Source organism: Osmerus mordax, chromosome 9 (assembly GCF_038355195.1).
Source record: "Osmerus mordax isolate fOsmMor3 chromosome 9, fOsmMor3.pri, whole genome shotgun sequence".
NCBI lineage: Eukaryota > Metazoa > Chordata > Actinopteri > Osmeriformes > Osmeridae > Osmerus > Osmerus mordax.
Window position 1 is genome coordinate 2,648,383 of NC_090058.1, and position 24,271 is coordinate 2,672,653.

At 52.2% G+C, this 24,271-nt stretch overlaps 2 protein-coding genes across 2 annotated transcripts in view; one reads left to right on the forward strand and one right to left on the reverse strand.

Annotated features, from left to right (window-relative positions):
* Positions 1–17,269, forward strand: part of itpk1b (inositol-tetrakisphosphate 1-kinase b) — a 33,702-nt gene extending 16,433 nt beyond the window's left edge. Inside the window, exons 4-11 of the mRNA XM_067243358.1 lie at positions 409–534; positions 2,900–3,017; positions 8,594–8,692; positions 9,074–9,114; positions 9,552–9,717; positions 13,350–13,417; positions 13,883–14,045; positions 14,508–17,269. Of these exons, the coding sequence (XP_067099459.1) occupies positions 409–534; positions 2,900–3,017; positions 8,594–8,692; positions 9,074–9,114; positions 9,552–9,717; positions 13,350–13,417; positions 13,883–14,045; positions 14,508–14,800 (1,074 nt within the window). The 3' untranslated portion in view covers positions 14,801–17,269. The remainder of the gene's footprint in view (positions 1–408; positions 535–2,899; positions 3,018–8,593; positions 8,693–9,073; positions 9,115–9,551; positions 9,718–13,349; positions 13,418–13,882; positions 14,046–14,507) is intronic.
* A 65-nt stretch (positions 17,270–17,334) lies between these two features.
* plk4 (polo-like kinase 4 (Drosophila)) lies at positions 17,335–24,264 on the reverse strand. The gene is made up of 15 exons (XM_067243276.1): positions 24,096–24,264; positions 23,258–23,353; positions 22,687–22,782; positions 22,122–22,236; positions 21,007–21,976; positions 20,837–20,928; positions 20,391–20,740; positions 20,173–20,277; positions 19,964–20,066; positions 19,551–19,700; positions 19,110–19,338; positions 18,414–18,516; positions 18,164–18,307; positions 17,939–18,045; positions 17,335–17,824 (listed from the first exon to the last, which is right to left on the reverse strand). Exons 1-15 carry the CDS (start codon positions 24,123–24,125, stop codon positions 17,620–17,622), a joined length of 2,895 nt encoding a protein of 964 aa, XP_067099377.1. The 5' UTR covers positions 24,126–24,264; the 3' UTR covers positions 17,335–17,619.
* Between the last annotated feature and the right edge of the window lie 7 nt (positions 24,265–24,271).

Below are 24,271 nucleotides of genomic sequence, written 5' to 3' on the forward strand. Positions count from 1 at the left end.
ATGTCAGCTACCAAACACCAGGGTGGAGATACGTCAGCTAAAACAAACCCTGTCCTCCACCCACAGTGACACCACCATCCCTCATGTCGGATGTGAGCTGTCAGCTGTGCCACCGTGTTGTAGCTGTACGGTGCACGTAGCCTGTTGAAGCCAGGTCACACCGCCCAAACTAACACCAACAAACAACAGTTGTTGGGTTGTGTTGGGTCTGTGTGATGTGGCTGTTGGTGTTTGTTAGGGCAGTGTGAAAAATCAGTTCTCTCCAAACATTTTAAAACCCAACAGCCAACAGTAGAATGTTTGGAGTTTGTTTGAAATTGTTGGGGGGACGATTTGTGTGAACTGTTCTGATTCTGATTCTGTTAGTCTGCGACCTCTGACCTGTGTCCTGTGACCCTGTGCCCCCAGCTGGACCTGAGCCTGCCCCTGGAGGAGCAGGGCCCTCTGGACGTCATCATCCACAAGCTGACAGACCTCATCCTGGAGGCGGACCAGAACGACATGCAGGCTGTCCTGCTGGTGCAGAGAGTACAGGTGACACACACACACAGTCACACTGACACACACACACACCGTCACACACGGCCACTTGCTGTCACACACACACACACACACAGTCAGACACTGCCTCAGCCAACAGAGAGCAGAATGAGTTCATGCCGGGGAAGAAGCCCAGTATAATCTGTCCCAGTCACCAGAGCAGCGCTGCTAACTGACGCTCCAGGACTCGGAGCGTGACTAATGGTGATAGGCTCACGGCCGTCACTGGAGGTTTGTCTTGCTGTGCTGTCCTCGGAGGAAACTTGTCATGTATTTCTGTATCTCTCAAGTACAACGAGTGGCTTGTTGTTTTTTGCGGTCGTGTCACACTGCAAATGGCTCGGTACAGAAGTGTGCGTGTGTGTGTGTTCCTTTGCAAAAAAGATCTGGCAAGTATTTGAGAAGGTGTGATACACATCTCATTCCATCAGCATTATATTGTCCACCCTCTTTCTGCCTTCACCCTCCCTCTCTCTTTTCCTACCCTCCCTCCCCCCTTTCCTCCCCTCCCTCCCTCCCTGGGTGAGTCAGAGGGCTCTGCTGTTACCGTGTAACGAGTCACGCCATCCTGCAGCCGGCTGCCAGTTTACAAGGAGGAGAGGAGGAGAGGGGGAGAGGGGGAGAGGGGGAGAGGGAGAGAGAGGGAGAGAGATCAGCAGTCTGTAGGAGCAGCAGTCTGTAAGATCAGCAGTCTGTAGGAGCAGCAGTCGAGGGTGTACTGGTCTGGTGTTTGTGATGACATGGAGAGCTGAAAAGGCTGCTGGCTGGAACTCACTTCCCTCCTTGTGATTCCTGCCGTGACTCAGCGCCCCTGGCGAGGCCCTCCCTGTTTGGAGCTAGCTCTGTCCCCAGCAACGCCACACAGAGCTGCAGAAGGAGCTAGCTCTGTCCCCAGCAACGCCACACAGAGCTGCAGAAGGAGCTAGCTCTGTCTCCAGCAACGCCACACAGAACTGCAGAAGGAGCTAGCTCTCTCCCCAGCAACGCCACACAGAGCTGCAGAAGGAGCTAGCTCTCTCCCCAGCAACGCCACACAGAGCTGCAGAAGGAACTAGAAAGGTCTCACAGAGCAACGTTCAGAGCTGGCAGGAAGCCTTCCTCTCAGTCAGACTACAGTTGAACCTTGACCCTCACAAGAAACACCTCGCGGAGAGCAGCAGTCATTCAGTTACTGCCATGGAAACGGCTTTTATGATCCCAACTGTCACCACATCCTGTTGTTTGGGAGGTCGAGTCTGCAGGCTTCAGGCACACACATTAACTGTCAGTGTATAACCAACAGTAGGAAGCCTGTTTGTTATTATTTAGTCAGACGACCTTTGCAATAAATACCAGTTGTTTTACCTGTGGAACAGTACACTGCTGTGTAATGTGGGTTTAGGTAAATTCACCTGAAAGGGGAACTGTCATAGCCGCAGCTTTGCAGGAGTGTGAGTTTTATCACAACTCATAAACCAACGCTCCAGCTTTATGATCGTGAGTACAGCTCTGTCGTCAACGTGACGGACCGTGAACATGTTGGTAAACATCCCATTCTGTTTGACTCGCTTTCCCAGCAGCCTCCTAGAAATAGAAGTCCTGTTGGTGATGGCCCAAACAGTGCGTGCCCTTGTGAACCACTGGAAGATGAGTTCATTTCTTGATGCCGGCTTTCTTGTCTTACGTAAGCACACTGCTGTTTGGATCAGGACTGCTACTGTGCAGATGGATGTTAAGACCCAAGGATTGGAATGTGTGCGTTCACGAGTGTGTGTGTCTAGCTTGGCGTGTTTGCTGCCTGTGTGTGTGTGTGTGTGTTCAGAGGCAGATGAGATGCTCTGGTTGGCTCTGAGCTGCTGGGAGACAAGATGACTGACTGCAGGAAGGGACCGGATGAGGCTGACAGAGGAAACTATAAGAGGAGGAGGAGGAGGACTGGGCCGAGAGGGAAAGGAGGAGGGGGAGGGGGAAGGAGATGAACTGTAGAGCTGGAGGAGGAGGAGGAGGAAGGGAGAGGGAGCAGAGCTGGAGGAGGGGAGGATGGAGGCGTGTATGGAGAGATGGGGGGGGGGGTGGTTACATAAAGCATGGAGCCTCGTGGACGTCCTGCAGGCCACGCAGGGGGTGGGTGATGTAACCCAGCAGGCCTGCGTGCATCACACACACTCACACACACTCACACACACTCACACACACTCACACACACTCACACACTCTCACACACACTCACACACACTCACACACACTCACACACACTCACACACACGCGTATAGCGGGGGATCAAAACCGACACAAGATGCTAAATATAGCGTGGGTGCGGGATCAGAAATGACAGCTTTGTCTCGTATGCAGAGTGACTCATGGAAGTGTGTGTTTCAGGACTACATTGAGGCCCACCCTGAGACCATAGTTCTGGACCCTCTACCAGCCATCAGGACCCTGCTGGACCGCTGCAAGTCCTATCAGCTCATCCACAGGATAGAGGACTGCATGCAAGGTAGCTACCCACACACACACTCGTTCTCTCACGTACTCACACACACCTGCACTCTCTCTAACACACACACACTTACTCTCTCTCTCTAACACACACACACACACGTACAGTTTTGTCTGTCCAGTCTCACCAGAGCCTGTAGTGCTGCTTTCCACGTCCCCCTCCGATGAGTCATGTGACTGTGTGCTTCCTACCAGGTGTTTTATGTAGCAGTAGAGCATAATCCTTTAACTCTCCTCCCCCCTGTGTGACAGCAGCCCGGCTCTGCTCTGGGTGAACCCTGGTGAACCCTGGTGAACCCTGGTGAACCCTGGGTGAACCCTGGGTGAACCCTGGGTGAACCCTGGTGAACCCTGGTGAACCCTTGTGAACCCTGGGTGAACCCTGGGTGAACCTGCCCCAGCCTGCTCTCTCTCTCTCTCTGGGCTGATGTTATAAGTTAGCCCGGCCTGTCACCAGCAGGCCAACAGCTCTCAGCCCACAGCTCAGCCCATAGCTCACTGGGGACACACAGTCACTGGGGGCTGGCTGGAGACCAGACCAGACTAGAGGATAACAGACCAGACTAAACCAGACCAGACTAAACCAGACCAGACTAAACCAGACCAGACTAGAGGAGACCAGACCAGACTAGAGGAGACCAGACCAGACTAGAGGAGACCAGACCAGACTAGAGGAGACCAGACCAGATCAGACTAGAGGAGACCAGACCAGACTAGAGGAGACCAGACCAGATCAGACTAGAGGAGACCAGATCAGACTAGAGGAGACCAGACCAGATCAGACTAGAGGAGACCAGACCAGATCAGACTAGAGGAGACCAGACCAGACCAGACTAGAGGAGACCAGACCAGATCAGACTAGAGGAGACCAGACCAGATCAGACTAGAGGAGACCAGACCAGATCAGACTAGAGGAGACCAGACCAGATCAGACTAGAGGAGACCAGATCAGACTAGAGGAGACCAGACCAGATCAGACTAGAGGAGACCAGACCAGATCAGACTAGAGGAGACCAGACCAGACTAGAGTGCTGAAGTGCTGTCAGAACAGGGTTCCTAAAATACAACTCACAAAATGATTTTTTCCTCCCAAACGGCCGTGAGGATGGTTCTGCAGTAAAGGGAACTGTGTTGAGTGACACGTGCTCCAGCAGCAGTGTGTTCACCTGTGTGCAGATCGCTCTACACTTGTGATTAGAAAAGGGACTTTCGAAAAAGGATGTGATGCTTTTGGTTCTAGATTTCTGTTATGAGTCACTTTCTGTTGCTTTACATAAACAATAGGTTCCTATTACTTCAGGTACCTTGTGTGTTCTCACGCGTACAGCATCTGGTTCACACAGTGAAGTGTAAACTGAGGGAGTCAGATGGCTGAGCGGTTAGGGAGTCGGGATATTAATCAGAAGGTTGTTCGTTCGATTCCCGGCTGTGCCAAATTACATTGGGAAAGGCACTTCACCCTACTTGCCTCGGGGGAATGTCCCTGTACTTACTGTAAGTTGCTCTGGATAAGAGCGTCTGCTAAATGACTACATGTAAACCCTCATAATACCAGATCACATCTCCATCGGTGGGGGCTGAAATAAGCTGCTGGTGTCTTCACTCAACAACAAGATCTCAGGGACAGGGAAAGCTGAGGGGTTAGGAGGGGGGAGGCCTGGAGGATTGAGGTTAGGAGAAAGAGGGAGGCCAGGATGAGGAGGAAGGCCAGGAAATGGAGGTTAGGAGAGGGAGGGAGGCCAGGGGGAAGGAGGCTAGGAAGGGGGACAGGGGAGTCCAAGGCCCTGGTCTCTCTGACTCAGTCACTTCCTCATCCTAATCAGGTGACCATGGAAACCTGCTGCAGCCCTAGCTGTCAAGGCAACCCTGGACCACAGGCTGCACATAGCCTGCCTTGGCCAGGGACTCCGAGTGGCTCAGAATAGCTCTCAATAGGAGGAAACACTATCTGTGTTTGTTTTGGATAAACCAACCTCACTTGACCCTGTTCAACCATCTCCAGCGAGGTTCCTGATGTTGAAGCTGTGGAAGTGGGTGGTCAGATGTCAGATGGCTGAGCGGTTAGGGAGTCGGGCTATTAATCAGAAGGTTGTTGGTTCGATTCCTGGCCGTGCAAAATGACGTTGTGTCCTTGGGCAAGGCACTTCACCATACTTGCCTCGGGGAGAATGTCCCTGTACTTACTGTAAGTCGCTCTGGATAAGAGCGTCTGCTAAATGAGTAAATGTAAGTGCTCTATGACAGGCTGCTGTCTGTCTGAGACACATCTGAACTCTCCAGCTCTGTCCAACTTCCTGCTTCCTGTCTGGTCCCGAGCAGGAGAGCTGTTTACACAAGTGGAAAGGGTCGACTGGTCTCTGTTTATAAGTTACCCGGAGATGTTCCACTGTGTTTTTGTAGACGGCAACCGTCGTCAAGCTCTGTAAAGTGAAGTATCTCTTTCTCGGTCTCCGCAGCGCAGTATCCCTTTACACTTCAAAAGGGCATGGGCGCTCTTAAATAAAGAGAGAGAGATTTCGTGCAGTCAAACTGAAACAGTATATGTAAGGAGACAATGTTGAGGGTTTCATTGCGGTTTTAACGAGTGTTTGGGACTCCACTCTCCCATAAATCCCAAAGTTCAAGCCGGACAGAACAGAACAAAGACACTGTGTGTGTGAGACTTACAAAACAATAACAGTGTGACTTACTGTCGCTAGTGATCAATATTGGAGTGAAAACCAGGCCAGGGAAGTGCTCGACACACTGCAGCATATCCCTCAGCCAGGCCTAGGACAGCCAGCGTCACCCAGAGAGAAGACGATGGATCAGCTCTCTAACGTGATAACGGTCAGTTCTCCTCCCGCGTGGACCTGCTGTCTGAACAATGGAAGCAGGAAACGAGACGACTCCACGTCGGCGGCTACAGATTAGTCTTTGTGAGAAACCAGAGCTAATTCTTGTTTTGAATTCATCATTTATCCTTATAATTGAGCCATAAGCCTCTTAGTGGAGGATGCTGAGAGTGATGAGGAGGAGTTAGGGCTCCCCTTCCTGCTGGGGGCTGTGGACCCACGGCCCGGGTGCAAACACCACCAGTCTTGTTGAGCTTTTTATGGTGGTGGAGCTGCTGGCTCCTGGGGACAAACTGGACTCAGGGAAATCCCTCCACACACACACACTTGCACACATACACACTTGCACACACCCACACACACCCCTCTCTTTCTCCGGACCCTTACTGTCAACTATCAACCTTGGCCATTTAGTACAAAGATCAAAGTCCCATCAGGACAACATCACTTTAGGGATTTGTTTGTCTGTACTTTAAACCGCAAGACATCTGTGTACCTGGAACATCTGCAGGTTGGGCCAGCAGTAGCAGGTTGGGCTGTGATGGATGGATCCTGCTGGCTTCTCACCTCTCCTTCCTCCCTCGCTGCCCGCTGTGTCAACACTGAGAACCACACCGCTGACACAGACCCAAACAGAAGCTCTTCTCAAGTCCTGGTTTGTTTTATATTCAAGCCTTTTCACTGCCATCACGAAGAGTAATGGAATCAGCCGCTAAAGTTGGTTTGGCTGCCGCTGATTCATGGCTTCTGTTTAGTAAGAAGTCTTTTGGTTTGGTTGGGGTGCTGTCCTGTCCTTGTCTTCCTTGCTGGCTGAGGTCTAGCTGTGGATCTGAAGGCTGCTATTGGCTGAGCAGCGAGACCAGCCAAACAGGAAGCTCTCGTTCTGAGCCCTGGTGACCCGGGCAGGCTTCCTCCAATCACGTCTCGTCTCCTGAGTCAGCTGCTCGTGGCCTGGGCTTTCACATCCCCCCCCCCCCCTCCTCCCCGGTCAGGAGTAGAGCTATTCATCTGCGGGGTGGAGGTGGTCTGGGTGGAGCAACATCGGGGTCATCCATGACCAGAGTGGCTCCGGAGTCTCACTAGGCCTGCAGTCTGTCGCTGGGAGATTCTCATGACTTCAGATGCTCTCTGGGAGCTGGTTAAACAAGCCCATGTCTGTTGTGGTCTTAGCCCGTTTTTTTTTTTGTTTTTTTTGTCCTGAGCAATTTGTTCGAGCTTGGCTTAGCTCTCTGATTTCCTGTGGCGATATCTGTCGCGGCCTTATCTCAGCTCAGAGAACAGGAGGCTTCCAGAGTCCCGAGTAGGAATCCAGGCCTGGTCTGGAGAACACAGAAGGTGTCTAAGCCGGGGGGGCGTATCTGCAGGATGTTAGGCTGCCACTTCCTCAGGTGGCACAGCCCGGACCAGAGACGGACCAGACAGGATATGCACAGGATATGATGTCACACTTGCTAAACAAGGCCGATCAGTCAGGTGGGAAAGAATGAGGGCCTCTGGGACGTGTGTGTCTGACGTATGTGTGTGACGTGGGGTTCTTAGTCGTGTCATGTCCGACTGCCGTGTCAGTTGGTGTTTGTACTGTCAGATGAAGTCAGATGGCTGAGCGGTTATGGAATCGGGCTACCAATCAGAAGGTTGCCGGTCCCGTGCAAAATGACGTTGTGTCCTTGGGAAAGGCACTTCACCCTACTTGCCTCGGGGGGGGAATGTCCCTGTACTTACTGTAAGTCGCTCTGGATAAGAGCGTCTGCTAAATGACTAAATGTACTGTGGTTCTTTTGAGTCTGTAGGTGTAAGAGCCCTTTTTTGTGTTTCTGAGGTGTCGCTGGCTGCGTGTCTGTGTTTAGTCACGTTTCCTTGTGTACGCTTGAGGCAGAGGGGACCTGTTTGGCAGCTTCCTGGTTTGTTTGTTTGTTTGGAGGACATGATGGTGCTTCTCCCAGGCGACCTCTTGTGTTCTCTGTGCTCTGCGATCGTTTCGTAAGCCTGCCCCCGGGGTAAAAGACAAGCACCCTCAATGTCTCCTTGACTCACACGCACACACAGTGTTTGTGTGTGGATGCGTGCGTGGGATTCTGTGTGTGTGCACAGATCAGTGGATCAGATGACCTATCGCTTTCGTCAGCAGGTCACGTTGAGACGTTGTTTGTTTGTAGATGTTATTTGAAGTGGACCTGCACCTCCTGCTTGCTGCTCGCCCCAGAGCACCGTCTGAACCAAGAAGACCTCCTACATCCCTGTCCACTGAGTCTGAACTCTCTTCTCCTCCCTCCCTCTCTTCTCCTCCCTCCCTCTCTTCCCCTCTCTCTCTGTTCTCTCTACTCCTCCCTTTTCTCTCCGCCCTCCCTCTTCTCCTCCTCTCTTCTCCTCCCTCCCTCCTCTCCCCCTCTCCTCTCCTCCTCTCTCTCTTCCCTCCTCTCCCCCCCTCCTCTCCTCCTCTCTTCTCCCCCTCTCTCTCCGCCCTCCCTCTTCTCCTCCTCTCTTCTCCTCCCTCCCTCCTCTCCCCCCCTCTCTCCTCCCTCCCTCCTCTCCCCCTCTCTCCTCCCTCCCTCCTCTCCCCCTCTCTCCTCCCTCCCTCCTCTCCCCCTCTCTCCTCCCTCCCTCCTCTCCCCCTCTCCTCCCTCCCTCCTCTCCCCCCTCCCTCCTCTCCCCTCTCTCCTCCCTCCCTCCTCTCCCCCTCTCTCCTCCCTCCCTCCTCTCCTCCTCTCTTTCCTCCCTCCCTCCTCTCTGTCTCCCACAGATGACAGGATCTGCTCTCCTCCCTTCATGGTTCTGAACACGGACTGTGGTCCAGATACTCTGCAGCAGATTCAGAAGCATGGACTAACATTCCCCTTCAGTAAGTCTGCGACAGGAAGAGGAACTGAGTTGGTACATATGATTGCAAATTGCACTTCCTTCCTGCTGCCAAGTCTTGGCTCAATGTTGCTCTTAGTTAGTGGTTAGTGGTTACTGACAAACAGACCAGAACACTGTACTAAATTAGCTTTTATCTGTTTCAGATCATCTGAAGTTTAGACAAGGAAGTCGTAATATATCTAAGTCTTAATATAACTCTAAACCTAGATATTTCAAATACCGTATGTCACAGAGAGTCCATGCATGATATTGTACATCTGCTGTAAAACGTAAAACATTTGGCGCTAGTTATTCTGCTGTCAGATACCTGCTCCAGTGTCTAGTGCACAAACTCAAACTACCTTACTTCTTTCATTCTCAGTTTGCAAAACACGTGTAGCACACGGAACCAACTCCCACGAGGTAAGACGACTAGAGGTCAGGGGTTGACCACACCCCCAGCCCTCCTCACTTCTGTTAACCAATCACAATGTCACACATTACCTGGATCACCATTCAGTGGTGACCTTCCAGCTAGCACAGTCAGGCCCTCTGTGACAGGTCTAACTAATCAAATTTGATCTGAGAAACATATTTAAACCAGAATAAGACTTATACAAGAACAAATAGTTCACATCATTTTTTTTCCGCACTGACAGAAAACACTAATATTCCAACACACACAACACATAGCCCAAATCATTTCTACGTGTTTCAGTATATTATAAATAACATATATGATTAAAATATAGAAATAATAATAATCATATGAATAAGATTGATATTAACAGCAGGAATGGCTGTGTATATATTAGCGGAGGTGCCGTTAAGACTGCGTAGTGAAGTGTGGTTCCCCCCAGATGGCCATCATCTTCAGCGAGGACGACCTGAAGGACGTGCAGCCTCCCTGCGTGGTCCAGAGCTTCATCAACCACAACGCCGTCCTCTACAAGGTGTTCGTGGTCGGGGAGTCCTACAGTGTGGTGGAGAGGCCCTCTCTGAAGAACTTCCCCGCTGGGCCTGCAGGTGAGCCAGCCTCCCCTCTCACACCAGCCTCCCACTCTCCCTCTCACACCAGCCTCCAGCCTCCCCTCTCTCACCAGCCTCCAGCCTCCCCTCTCACACCAGCCTCCCCTCTCTCACCAGCCTCCAGCCTCCCCTCTCACACCAGCCTCCCCTCTCTCACCAGCCTCCAGCCTCCCCTCTCACACCAGCCTCCCCTCTCACACCAGCCTCCCCTCTCACACCAGCCTCCAGCCTCCCCTCTCACACCAGCCTCCCCTCTCTCACCAGCCTCCCCTCTCTCACCAGCCTCCCCTCTCACACCAGCCTCCAGCCTCCCCTCTCACACCAGCCTCCCCTCTCACACCAGCCTCCAGCGTCCCCTCTCACACCAGCCTCCAGCCTCCCCTCTCACACCAGCCTCCAGCCTCCCCTCTCACACCAGCCTCCCCTCTCACACCAGCCTCCCCTCTCACACCAGCCTCCCTTCTCTCACCAGCCTCCCCTCTCACACCAGCCTCCCCTCTCACACCAGCCTCCCCTCTCTCACCAGCCTCCCTTCTCTCACCAGCCTCCCCTCTCACACCAGCCTCCAGCCTCCCCTCTCACACCAGCCTCCAGCCTCCCCTCTCACACCAGCCTCCAGCCTCCCCTCTCACACCAGCCTCCCCTCTCACACCAGCCTCCCCTCTCACACCAGCCTCCCTTCTCTCACCAGCCTCCCCTCTCACACCAGCCTCCCCTCTCACACCAGCCTCCCCTCTCTCACCAGCCTCCCCTCTCTCACCAGCCTCCCCTCTCTCACCAGCCTCCCCTCTCACACCAGCCTCCCCTCTCACACCAGCCTCCCCTCTCACACCAGCCTCCCCTCTCTCACCAGCCTCCCCTCTCTCACCAGCCTCCCCTCTCTCACCAGCCTCCCCTCTCTCACCAGCCTCCCCTCTCACACCAGCCTCCCCTCTTACACCAGCCTCCCCTCTCTCACCAGCCTACCCTCTCACACCAGCCTCCCCTCTCACCCCAGCCTCCCCTCTCTCACCAGCCTCCCTTCTCTCACCAGGCTCCCCTCTCACACCAGCCTCCAGCCTCCCCTCTCACACCAGCCTCCAGCCTCCCCTCTCACACCAGCCTCCCCTCTCACACCAGCCTCCAGCCTCCCCTCTCACACCAGCCTCCAGCCTCCCCTCTCACACCAGCCTCCCCTCTCACACCAGCCTCCAGCCTCCCCTCTCTCACCAGCCTCCAGCCTCCCCTCTCACACCAGCCTCCAGCCTCCCCTCTCTCACCAGCCTCCAGCCTCCCCTCTCTCACCAGCCTCCCCTCTCACACCAGCCTCCCCTCTCACACCAGCCTCCAGCTTCCCCTCTCACACCAGCCTCCCCTCTCACACCAGCCTCCAGCCTCCCCTCTCACACCAGCCTCCAGCCTCCCCTCTCACACCAGCCTCCAGCCTCCCCTCTCACACCAGCCTCCCCTCTCTCACCAGCCTCCCCTCTCACACCAGCCTCCCCTCTCTCACCAGCCTCCCCTCTCACACCAGCCTCCCCTCTCACACCAGCCTCCCCTCTCACACCAGCCTCCCCTCTCACACCAGCCTCCCCTCTCTCACCAGCCTCCCCTCTCTCACCAGCCTCCCCTCTCTCACCAGCCTCCCCTCTCTCACCAGCCTCCCCTCTCACACCAGCCTCCCCTCTCTCACCAGCCTCCCCTCTCACACCAGCCTCCCCTCTCACACCAGCCTCCCCTCTCACACCAGCCTCCCCTCTCACACCAGCCTCCCCTCTCACACCAGCCTCCCCTCTCACACCAGCCTCCCCTCTCACACCAGCCTCCAGCCTCCCCTCTCTCACCAGCCTCCCCTCTCTCACCAGCCTCCCCTCTCTCACCAGCCTCCCCTCTCTCACCAGCCTCCCCTCTCTCACCAGCCTCCCCTCTCACACCAGCCTCCCCTCTCTCACCAGCCTCCCCTCTCACACCAGCCTCCCCTCTCTCACCAGCCTCCAGCCTCCCCTCTCTCACCAGCCTCCCCTCTCACCCCAGCCTCCCCTCTCACACCAGCCTCCCCTCACTCATCAGCCTCCCCTCTCTCACCAGCCTCCCCTCTACACCAGCCTGCCTGGAGCCCCTCCCCCAGGAACACACCCAGGGGGGAGGGGGGGAGTGGGAAGTGGAGATTGGTTCTTTATTTATTCGTCATTATTTTTAAACACAACCATGTAGATTGTTGTGTTTGTCTTGTTTAGACTGGTCGGTCAACCTCAGAATGATATAGGAGTTCTGCCTTAGACAGAAAGAGGACATGTTCTTGTGTACTGTACTTAAACACTGTCTGGTCAAGGCTTCGCATGGCTATCACCTCGTTTGTGGGCAAAGTAACCAGTATTTTGTTCCGTATGGAATGAAATAAACAGCTGTTTTATTTGCATGGACTACAGTGAAAGCCCTCATGCAAATCGGGTTCAACTTCAGTTGTCTGCTTTGCCTTATGCAAACAGGCTGATCCAGCCCGCGTCTCTTTCAGACTCATGTACATACCACAGAAGCGTTGCCACGCTTGTCCAGGCAGGGGCTCGAGCTAGCGCCAAGCCTCAGCTGAACAACTGCTTTGTCCTCCCCCAGGAGGGAGGGAGGGAGGGAGGGAGAGAGAGAGAGAGAGAGAGAGAGGGAGAGAGGGAGAGAGGGAGGGAGGGAGAGAGAGAGAGGGGGAGAGAGGGAGAGAGGGAGAGAGGGAGGGAGGGAGAGAGAGAGAGGGGGAGAGAGGGAGGGAGGGAGGGAGGGAGGGAGGGAGGGAGGGAGAGAGGGAGAGAGGGAGAGAGGGAGAGAGGGAGAGAGGGAGAGAGGGAGAGAGGCAGGCGTGTTTGTTTTAGCACCTCAGCATTGTGAAAGAGGTGCTGGTGTCAGAGTTAGACACGGCCACATACCTCCTCCTCCCTCTCTCTCCCTCTCTCTCTCTCCCCTCCCTCCCTCTCTATTCAGCCTTAGCTCCACACAGAGGTGAAATGTGCCCACTGATCAGTTCAGCATTCCTGGGAAGGCAGTGAATGTGTGTGTGTGTGTGTGTTCACTGTGTGCAGCTCTTTCTAGCTGCCCACGCCATGCCTGGAGCAGGCTAGAACACTCGCCCATCTCTCTTCTCTCTCTCTCCCCCATCTCTCCCTCCCCCTCCATCCCCCAGAGTCTCATTCTGCAGCTCTGTCTCTTTAGGTTAATGGTTACTAATGGAGGGGTGGTAGAGACACTGGTAAAAAAACGAGAGCAATCAATGAGTCTCTTTGCATTGGCTGGGCAGCAATCAATCAAGCTTTTCACCAGAGGAAAGTTCCCTCTGAGTCACAGACCATGTAAATATGAGCTGCTGCCGGCCTGTTTGTTCAGCAGTCATGTGGGGAGAGGCAGGGGATGTCTGTACCAAACGACATCCCTCAGACGTTGTGGTGGTTTGTGTGTCTCTCACTAGGGCTTTCACCTCCGTGACCACTCTGCGTCACACAGGAACTCCTCCCCCCCCCCCTCCCCCCCGGGGGACTGGCCTCGCTCCAGTCTCCCGCCCCCTGCTGGCAGGACGGAGCGGTGACCGTTGGCAGGAGCGGTTTTACAAGCGTAGATAAGCGCTGCCTCAGAACAGCACGCTGAATGTGTTCATGTTGTGTCCACAGACAGGAAAGCTATATTCTTCAACAGCCACAACGTGTCCAAACCAGAGTCATCCTGTGACCTGACGTCTGTAAGTACTCAAACACCCACAGAGGCCTTCTGCGTGCTAGTCTACATTTAGTCATTTAGCAGACGCTCTTATCCAGAGCGACTTACAGTAAGTACAGGGACATTCCCCGAAGGCAAGTAGGGTGAAGTGCCTTGCCCAAGGACACAACGTCATTTGACACAGCCAAAATCGAACCCACAACCTTCCGATTACTAGCCCGATTCCTTAACCACACAGCCACCTGACTCCCTGTGTGTCTAGTGTATACAGTCTCACCCACAGTTTCTCCCAGTACCAAGAGGAGGGCGTAGCTCAGTGGTTAGAGCACTTGACTGCAGATCAAGCGACCCCCAGGTTCAAATCACCCTGTGTGCTTGACGTAGCTTTGGATAAAAGCTCCCGCTGAAAGCTCAATATGTTATTTTAATTATAATTTTTGTTATTGTTATTACAATAGTCTGTGTGTCTGTGTGCCCGTGACCCCAGAGAGACAATGTGGAGGGCGTGTCCCAGCCGCCCAGCGATGACGTCATCCGGGAGCTGTCCCGCTCCCTGCGCCAGGCTCTGGGCGTGTCCTTGTTCGGCATCGACGTCATCATCAACAACCAGACGGGCCAGCATGCCGTCATTGACATCAACGCATTCCCAGGTAGGCTGTCCGTCTCCACGGCGACGGGGAGGGGGGGGGGGGCGATCACAGACCAGCAGGAGATATGAGCCCTCACTAAGAACACGCCGGGCAGTGTTGGTGTGTTTCGGTCGGTTAGGGGGGGGTTGTTTGGAAGTTGGCGTGTTTCTTCTTCACAGCCGTGAGAGTTGAGCTCTTAGAGGCGAGGGTAGGGAGCCTCTCGCTGGATTGGGGCCGTCCCCATGGTAACGGGTTGCGACGCGCCCCCCCCCCCCTCCCTCCCTCCCGACAGTTGGGAGTGTGAGAGAATAACGCTGTGAGCTCATTCTGTCTCCTCGCCGCGTTCTCCCTCGAGAACCGGATCTGAAAACAGCCGAGCCAGATCCCTGGAGCTGGTCGCACTGTGTCATCACGCAGCTGAGGGGAGGAAGTGGGGAAGATGTACCGCAGCAAGCTTGATCTCTGTCCCTGTCCTGCGTCTAGGTTACGAGGGCGTCTCCGAGTTCTTCAACGACCTCCTGACCCACATCACCACCGTCCTCCAGGCCCACGCCCCCGACGCCCCCCCGGCTCCCACGCAGGCCCCCAGCCCGGCTCCCTCCCCCCCCGCCTGCTGCAGCGTGCTGGGCAAGGAGGCCGGCGGCAGCCCCTGGATCGTGGAGGGGGATGGAGGCCTGAAGGGCCCTCGTCAGAGACTGGGCTGCAACTCAGCCATGTCACCCAACTTCCAGCAGCACTGTGTCTCCACGATGGCCACCAAAGCCTCATCCCAGTGACTGCCCTGTTCATCCCCCTCCCTGTTCTGTCCCCACACCAAAACAGATGACATCGGTGACAATATTAATGAATAATAGTCATAATAATTATGATATTAATGAATTATAATATATCTGTAATCAAAAAACCAACTTTCCTATGTAGATATTGATGATGGTGATGATTGGGTGTTGGATTCTTTTATTTTCTCTCTCTGCCTTTTTTTGTACTTTTCGGTTTCGTTTTAATAAGACTTACAGTACTGTAATGTGAACTTTTGGGAACTCTGCTTAATTGCTGATTTTGTTTCTGTGTGTGTGAAATCTAACAAGGCTGAGGGGTCCACAGGAGGCAGGAGGAGAGAACACACGTACGCACACACATAGAAATACACACACATGTATACACACACGGAAACACACGTGTACACACACGTACGCACACACGGAAACACACGCACACATTCTCACAACCTTGCCCAACAACCACAGGTGTGTGTGTGTGCATTCTAATATATCCCTCTGGGATCCATCTGAAACAGAGAGGAGGTGTGCAGCATCTGGCATGTGGGCGATCGCTGCTCTCATGCAGGAGCAAATGAGCTTATAAAAGTTGTCAAGATGACAAGAACTCATGGTTATGTTGGATAAGATGAAATGTCATCACTGTTTACTTTCCCGTGTGCCATCTAAGTAACAAGACTGTGTGTGTGTGCAGGGCTGTCGTAGTGCGGGTCTGGGCCGAGCTGAAGACTCACGGCTACGCACGACTCATCCTCATGCTTTATAGTCTAGAGATGTGTACCTCCACCATCTTGAGACCAAGTTCTCACTTGAAGTGATGTTTCTGGGCCTGTGGAGGGTTGGGAGGTGTGAGGGAGGCGTGCTGCCGCTCGCAGCAGGCAGAGCAGGATCCTATTCCATTTCTCATCTGTTTTCAAATAAGTATTTTCAGTATTTCAATGCTTAAAGGAAGTAAAGAAATGAGAAAACAACATCCTGTCCCGGACAAGAAGAGAACTGACAGGCTTCATTAGGTTTAGATTAGAAAACATTCTACAACAAGAAATGTAGATTGCCATTGTCCATAGAGCAATACCTTGTGTTAAAGTACGCTTATCAAACACATGACTGTTCTATAATGTTGAAAACTACTCCCTGCTTGGGGAACACTTGTCTCTTGATCACTCTATCGAATCAAAACTGGGCCTTTATAAATACAGTGTGGTTAATTAATATTGTTAAAAAATGATCTTTTTCCACTAGAAGTATTTGTATAGTCGACGTAATCAACATAAATAATTATTTTTGTTACCATGAAATGAGATTCGGTTGTTTTGTTCAGTCTCATGAACATTCCAGTTGCAGTTAGACAGCTGGTACTGGTCGAGCCCTTAATGACAACTGCTAAGCATCATGTACTGTGCTTTATATTCTAACTGGTTAACAGCAGAAATTCAACAAGCTGTAAACATCTTACTCCTGCTGTCATTGTGTGCTTCGAGGTATCACAGATTTAGAATTAGAGGTGGGAAAATCCTAATTCTTGTTCCCAATGTTCACTGTGAGATATCCTTTTTTACTTCTATTTTGTTAATGTCTTCGTCCTTACGTCTACTAAGAGCAACAATTTATTTTATGAGATTTTATGGGAAAAGTGATTTTTTATATAAACAGCGAGTGATTATTTGAACAAAAGGTGGATTTATGTCGGGGAAAGAGTGAATTGGAGAGCCCGGTTGAATGGGTAAACCATCTACAGAACTGTTAGAGGACGGAGAAGCCTTTGTGTGCACAGGACAAGGTTTAGAGCAGCCGTTGCATGTCAGGTGGTATTCCCGGTCCTGTGTCTTCTCTCTTCTCCCAGAGGAGCTCAAGCTAGCTTTATCGTCGGCCGCGCCGGCCCTCAGAAGGTCGAGTGGTGGTCTGAAAGGTCTCCAGCGACCCGGAGGTTGTGCAAACAGGGTATCTATCTCACCTGCAGCCCTCTGGGACCAGAGAGTTGATCCTCAGGCCTGAGAGTCCCGCCGCCCCCTGCGGAGACCCTCAAGTCCTCCAGCCGTCAGGGTGGATAACCATGGAACTGCAGGGCCCATGCAGAGGATACTAACCAAGCCATGTCCAGTGTGTTGTGAAAATACCGACGTCTCTATAATCTTAACTATACTGTGTTCTGCATTGTGTTATTCATCGTGCTTCTAAATGGGAAATAAATCGGAACCCAACCCGGTCCTCTCCAGCCCAGACTGTCATTGTGCTCTCTGTTTTCCAACTGAATGTTTACTTGGATGTGTTCATAGTATGTTTATGTATACAGTATATAATATACAAATATGCATACGTGCGTATATATGTCGATGTTTTGTATCAGTTCTGTGATGAGAAATCAAATCCAGATTTTTGTGACATTTTTTATTAAATGGCTATACCAACTAGGCGAAATAAACAGAAAAGGTTGACTTGGTGAGTAGAGCGACTTTTTAAACGTTACCCGTCACCGACTTGTTTCTGCTAGAAACGTGTGTTGTGATTCTGAGGAGTGACTGAGACGATGACAAAGTTCAACTGAATACTACCCAGCCCGCAGATGTTTATTGCTCAAGCTTTTATCCATCTGACATTTCATAGTGGTTACAATTAGAAAAACATGTAAAACATTACAAAACACTTTTTTTTTTTTTTTTACAAACAACATGGGCACATGTATAAAATATATATCTTTTCATAATCTTTATCTGTACAGGTAAAAAGGTTTATATTTACAAGCACACCTGAGCTAACCCAGTCCCCCATTCATGCAGCGGTCTGCTCTGAGCCAGGCTGAGAGGAGATGACAGGTGTTATTTAGGTGTCTGTAAACGCTGTGAAGCTGGATTGGCCGACAGCCCCATCTGTGAAGACGGATTGGCCGACAGCCCCATCTGTGAAGTCGGATTGGCCGACAGCCCCATCTGTGAAGCCGGATTGGCTAACAGCTCCAGGATGGTGGAGAGACAGTGCAGCTTCTCCTTCACGTGCTCTGGCAACCTCTCGTTCTCCTTGTACCTGAGGAACACAGGAAGCAGCTCAGGAAGCAGGACAGGAAGTGGACAGGAAGGTGGTGCAGCTGTGTTAACTCGTGTGGATGTGAGGGTGGGGTCCCTGCTGTGGGCGTGGTACCTGGTGGTGCGCCCCTCAGGAGACGTGTAGGTGATGCAGGACACCCCCGCCTGCACCACCAGTTGGGATCCATCGTTGAACTGCACCCACACCTCTCCACTGGTCAACTGGCAACGCAACACACACAGAACTACCCTCAGAAACATGACCACACAAACCGTCATATCGTAAACGGGCTGTATTACAGGTGAGAAAACCAGATTTTAGACGTTCTAAATCGTTTACCTGCGAGGCCCAGCCTATGTTTGGTACAAAAACAGACTTGACGACTTTCCCCGTACTGGCTGTGTGTTCTGGTTTGACCAGCAGAGGGGAGCGGTGTTTAGCCAGGCTGGCTGTGGTGAAGTCAGAGCCATCGTATGAGATCATCTGGGGATTGGAGGAACAACACAACCTGTCACAAAAATAGTCTGAGTTTTATTCTGATTATAAATCGAAATAATTCCGGTCTCCAGCGAACCCTTGGGAAACGTACCGAGGGAGTGATGTGGGGGGGCTGGGGGGGCGAGGCCACCTCAGGGGGGGTCGGCTGGGAGGACAGCGTTGTGGGGCTGGGAGTGTCTGGGTTAACCGGCCTCCTAAGACAGACACACATGGACAGTTTGAGTCAACTGCAGCAGAGCAGCATCACTTAACTCTGCTTCCTCCATCTTTACTGAGGGCGAATCTCCCAGGAGAGAGCAGCATCACTTAACCCTTGTGCTGCCTTCGGGTCACATGACCCAAAGGTTCATAACGAACCACCGTTGTGTTTACCCAATTTTACCCAATACAAAAACAAATAAAAATAATTTTCTTTTAACCATTGCAATGTGGGGGGTCTGAGACAGCCCGACAGTTAAAAGAAAATGCTTCACTTTGTTTTTGTAGGAGGTAAATTTGTCGCAATACGACGGTGGGTCACAATGACTGATGGGTCAGAATGACCCGAAGATAACACAAGGGTTAACTCTGCTTCCTCCATCTTTACTGAGGGCGAATCTCCCAGGAGAGAGCAGTATCACTAAACTCTGCTTCCTCCATCTTTACTGAGGGCGAATCTCCCAGGAGAGAGCAGCATCACTAAACTCTGCTTCCTCCATCTTTACTGAGGGCGAATCTCCCAGGAGAGAGCAGCATCACTTAACTCTGCTTCCTCCATCTTTACTGAGGGCGTCTCGCATGGCCTCACCTGCCGATGGTGATGGGGAAGAAGGGAGTGCTTCGAGCGCTGCGCTGCTCCTCTGCAGTGACGGCCGCCTCCAGGGCCAGACAGAGGCTGTGGCCCTCGCGTGCCAGCTCCAGGTAGAGCTTGGTCTCAGGGCTCAGCCCCCCCACACCCAGCTCCCCTTTCACCGTCAGAGACTTGCCGCTGCGCTCCACCACGCGCACCAGCTCCGACGTCTTGTGGGTCTTGGCCCCTGTGGAGAAACACAGAAGGATCGTATCTGTTGTTGACGGCACCGGGAATATAGTCTTTTAGATATTGTTATTTACTTATTTTTTTGTGTTGGTCTGTTTGTTGTCATTTTCAAATAAACATGAAAATAACTTGAATTCTGAGATTATTATTATTAATTTTTTTCTGCCCTCCCTCCCAAAAGAGCCAGAGGATGTGTAGCGCAGATCTCACCATCGTAGAAGCACACCTCCAGGTCGGCCGTGGGAGAGTTCTCCATCAGCATGCACTTGGCGTACCTGGTGTACAGGGTCACCTTGGGGGTCTTGGTCTTCACCAGCTGGATGAACTTGGAGGCGTACTGGTACTTCTTCCAGTACTTCTCTGGAGATGGGAAGCACGAGACGGATCAGAGATCGGCCCGGCTGACTCGATGCGAGTCAGTCTGTGTGCGAGTCAGTCTGTGTGCGAGTCAGTCTGTGTGAGAGTCAGTCTGTGTGAGAGTCAGTCTGTGTGAGAGTCAGTCTGTGTAAGAGTCAGTCTGTGTAAGAGTCAGTTTGTGTAAGAGTCAGTCTGTGTAAGAGTCAGTCTGTGTAAGAGTCAGTTTGTGTAAGAGTCAAACACGATGCATCCATGTGCCAGCCTACCTGGGAGATCCTCGTAGCTGCAGATCAGGATGTCCTCCGGGGGCGCGGGCGGCCGGTCGAGCACGGGGAAACCCTTCCCATCGTTGGGCTGATAGATGGTCACCTGCGGGGGAAGGATTCAGGATGTGAACATTCGGTTGAGAGCTTTGTTTGTTTTCCGAGCGGTTGCTCGGCAACACCGATGAACGTTCCGTGTCTGTGTGGCTCACCGTCAGACCGTCGCAGGAGATCCGGAGGACTTCCTTGACCCTCTCCTGGCTGCCTTGACCCTTCAGAAGCTCCATGCAGACCTCTCCTGAATCCAGGATGCTCACCTACAACAAGGGACAGACCTTACCAGCAGCTCTTTCACTGACCGCAGCAGCATGGTGGATACGAGCCGGGATGGGTTCATGGACGAGCTGAGGTACATGACGCTCGGTCTTACCACGGCGTTCTTAGTCTTCTGCCTGATGGGTTTTAGTCTCCAGGCACACAGGGGAGGCTGCACATTTCTCAAGGCCTTCTTCTTGTCCTCCATGCTGGGAGTGCTCCTGGACAGCCCCCTCAGCTCTCCCCCAGGACTGCTCTGAAGGTCTCCGCCGACCAGGTTCTCCCTGTAGGACTCTGGCAGGGGGGCGCGGGGGCGAGGGGGGTGGAGGTCGAGGCCAGGCCCAGGCCCTCGGCCTGCGGGGTTGTCACACCAGGAGTTGTGCACCCCCAGAGGCTCCCTGCCGCTGTGGAAGCTTCCGGAGACGCTGTGAGAGCTGCCGTCGGTGGGCGGCCTCTGAGACAACCCTGGGAAACGAGACGGGAACAAGCCGTGTTTTAGAGGCTTGTCTAACAACCCTTTGCCATTAATACCTGGTCTTCTCCTCCCCTTCGCTGACATACCTTCTTTACTGAACCAGTTAGGAAGCCCCTCCGAGTCCACCGCCTGCAGACTTTGTTGACGTGCCATTTGTGCAGAGAACGAACACCCCGAACTGAGAAACACAAATGCAGGTTCCTGTCAGTACTGAGTTGGGAGACATGGGAGGGTAAAAGAAGCTGTGGTGACCTACTTGGATGTCTGCTTGACAGGGGGAGATGGTTGGGGTCTCCTATGCTGCTTGTAGCCAGAGGACTGGGGGAAAGCCAGCCTCTCTCCCCCAGTCAGAGTCTCCTCTGAGTGGCACCTCTCCAGCTCCGCCTGGGCCACGCCCGGGCCTAGGATGGGTGAGGAGCAGGAGCGCTCTGACGAGTGGGCCCTGCGTAGGTAGCGAGACTGGGGCTGGCTGCTCTCCAGCCCCTGGGCAGCCACGCTCCTGCCCACCCTGGGGGCTCTGTGGCAGAGCTGCTGCCAGCTCTCCTCCCCTTCGAAGCAGGCGCTGCTGGGAGGCCGGGACATGGCCGGGAGGGGGGTCATGCGGTTGGGCAGGGCCGAGGCCACCACGTGCCCAGCCTTCCTCTGGAGGCGGTTGCTGCTGCCTGACGTGGAGGAGGTGCAACCGGTGGAGATGGTGGCGATGCCACTGTCCATGGAGCCTTCCTCCCCCAGGCTCAGCTCCTTGGTCCTGGCCAGCAGGCTGTGGGTCATGAAAGGGTGATCCAGCACGGCCGACAGGCTGGGCCGCTGGGCGGGGTCTCGCTGCAGCAGCTGGGAGATCAGGTTCTGGGCCTCTGGGGACAGGTGGCCGGGCATGTCATACTGGCCCAGGACCACCTTGTTCAGGGTGCGCTTCACCGTGTCTGTGTCGAACGGGGGCCGGCCCGTGAGGAAGGCGTAGAACATGCAGCCCAGGGACCAGACGTCCGACTCCAGGCCGTGGGCGCTGCGTGTGGCCACCTCCGGGGAGATGTAGTTGGGGGTGCCGCACATGGTGAAGTGCTTCTCGCTGGGGAGCTTCAGCTGGGTGGCCAGGCCAAAGTCTCCGATCTTGATGTTCAGGGTGCTGGTCAGCAGGAGGTTGGACAGGGTCAGGTCTCTGTGCATGATCCCGTGTGTGTGCAGGTACAGCATACCTTTCACTATCTGATGCATGAAGTGCCTGGCTGTAACACAGAGTAAACGGGAAGTTACGCAAGGATGCCAATGGCTGAACATGAAGCATCATCAACTTCATTATTTCGCGTGGCATACAGTATTTCCATGAAGAAGAAGAATACATGAAAAATGACAAATCCTTCATTGGCTCACCTTCGTCCTCTGAAAAGGGCACAGTCCTGTCTTTTAGGAAGCGGCTCATTTCTCCATTGTGACACATCTCCAACACCAAGTACACATAGTTGGTATCTTCAAAGTAGTTGTAAAGCTACAGAGGAGAAGCATTGGAAAGTCTGAACTATTTTACACACAGAGTTCAGCTTCCTACTATAATATCATGGTTTCCCGCAGCACTGTGCAGCTAAGGCGGCCGCCTAAGCAACACACGCCTGCTGCTTTAACTACGTTGTTAAAAATAAAAAATAAAAATAGCGATATCTGCCGTGTTACTCTGTCCAGTTTTCTCCCTTCCATTCCAAACCGTGACCAACGCCAGTCTCCCTTCTCTCCAGAACAATCTATCGCACAAACTACCCCCCCCGGTCTGACGGCAAACCCCACCATACCACCTTAACAAACACATTTTCTGCGCGAAACCCTGAATATTATAATAATAAAGATAATAATATGATATATATTATAGTCTGTTTAGCTTCCTACTCCTTTGAAAGATAATATGATCTATATTATAACAAACAGGGAGGTGAACCACACTCACCTCCAGAATGGACGGATGTTTCAATCGACACTGGATCTCCACTTCGTTAATCACGCGTTGCACCATCCCAGCTTTCTGCATGGCCTTCTTGTCAATCTGCACCGGTGGAAAAATAAAAGAGATAATTACACAGTGTCCATATGTGCTTTCAGTCTTGTGGTTATCTGACAATCTGTTCTCTGCAGCGAGGAGGTAAGAGCTATCCAGAGACACAAACGACTGCCAATTCTGCGGAGACCAGGAAAGCCCTGGGGAGGGAGCAGAGGAGGGGGAAAGCACCTGCTTAGCTGGAGGAAGCACCCCGAGAACAATGTGTGTTTACGTTGATTCTCTTTTACATAACTTTAAGTGCCCAGAAAGTAATAACTTATTGTCATCTGAATAATACTGTTGATGATCCCTGCTGTGTGTAGCTTTAAAATGGAAAGCTTTGACATTATTCCCAACTTGGACTCAAGATCATCATGTACAATTGTAAGCAATTTCCTTTCCATGTAAACGGAGACTATATAATACACCCACAATAATGCACAATGTGATTGCCAGGATATAGAAAGACAGTATTTCTTACCATTTTGATAGCCACCTCCAGACCAGTGTTAACAGATTTTGCCCGGTAAACACATGCAAAAGAGCCCTTCCCAAGAAGGGTGAGAACTTTGAAATCCTAAAAATGAAAGAAATAAACATCAATCTTGGAAAACAATACATCTCCCAAAACAGTTCTACCGTAAAACCAAAAAAACAGTTTCTAGACTTCTTTGACACCGGTAAAATGTTAGATACCTCAATCCGATGCTCATCTGCTGAGGATGACACTCTCGCTTCAATTTTATCTTTACATTTACTTGTGAGATTATTAAAAAAATATTGAAAAACTTTGTCAAACATTTTCCCTGACGGAAGTGTCATGTTGCTTGCAGTAGCTAGCCTACTACTCTGTGAATGACGAGACTGCTTGGTGAGGTTTTTTGTGTGTAGTTAAGGTACAATCTGGCTTGACACACAATAACTGCCAAACAAGCCATCTACATCTGACGCTGACACACGGTAACCAAGACCTTTAATTATCCCGGTCCTCCTCCCGCTAACGAAGTTGGTTCCCAAGCAACAAATAACCGATGCAACATCTCGAGTCTCAGGGGAAGAGAGTTTGACCGCGGAGCGCGCTTACTGCTCAGCAGGAATCAAAACCTGGTTAACAAGCTTGCGACTACATCGTATTAATAGTTATTAATAGTTGCAAACAATTGAAAGCTTATATCACAACATGGCAAAACTAGCAATAGCTTTTGAGGAAAAACTTAAATATCAGTACCTGCTGGTTAACGCGAAGGCAAGCTAGTAAATAAGATAGCTTGCTAGCCACACTAGCTATTGTGTTAGCTTGCTTCCCATACCCAACTCACCTCAATTTTATCGCCGATTGAAACACTCATCTTGTTCTTTCTTTGTCCACAATATACATAAAAAATAGGTTAATATATATCGCTTAGTTCCATGTATGCACAGTCGAGAATAACTTTACATAAAACGAATGAAAGTTGTTCTTTCGTTCCCCTCCAAAACTTTGACATTTCTTCCA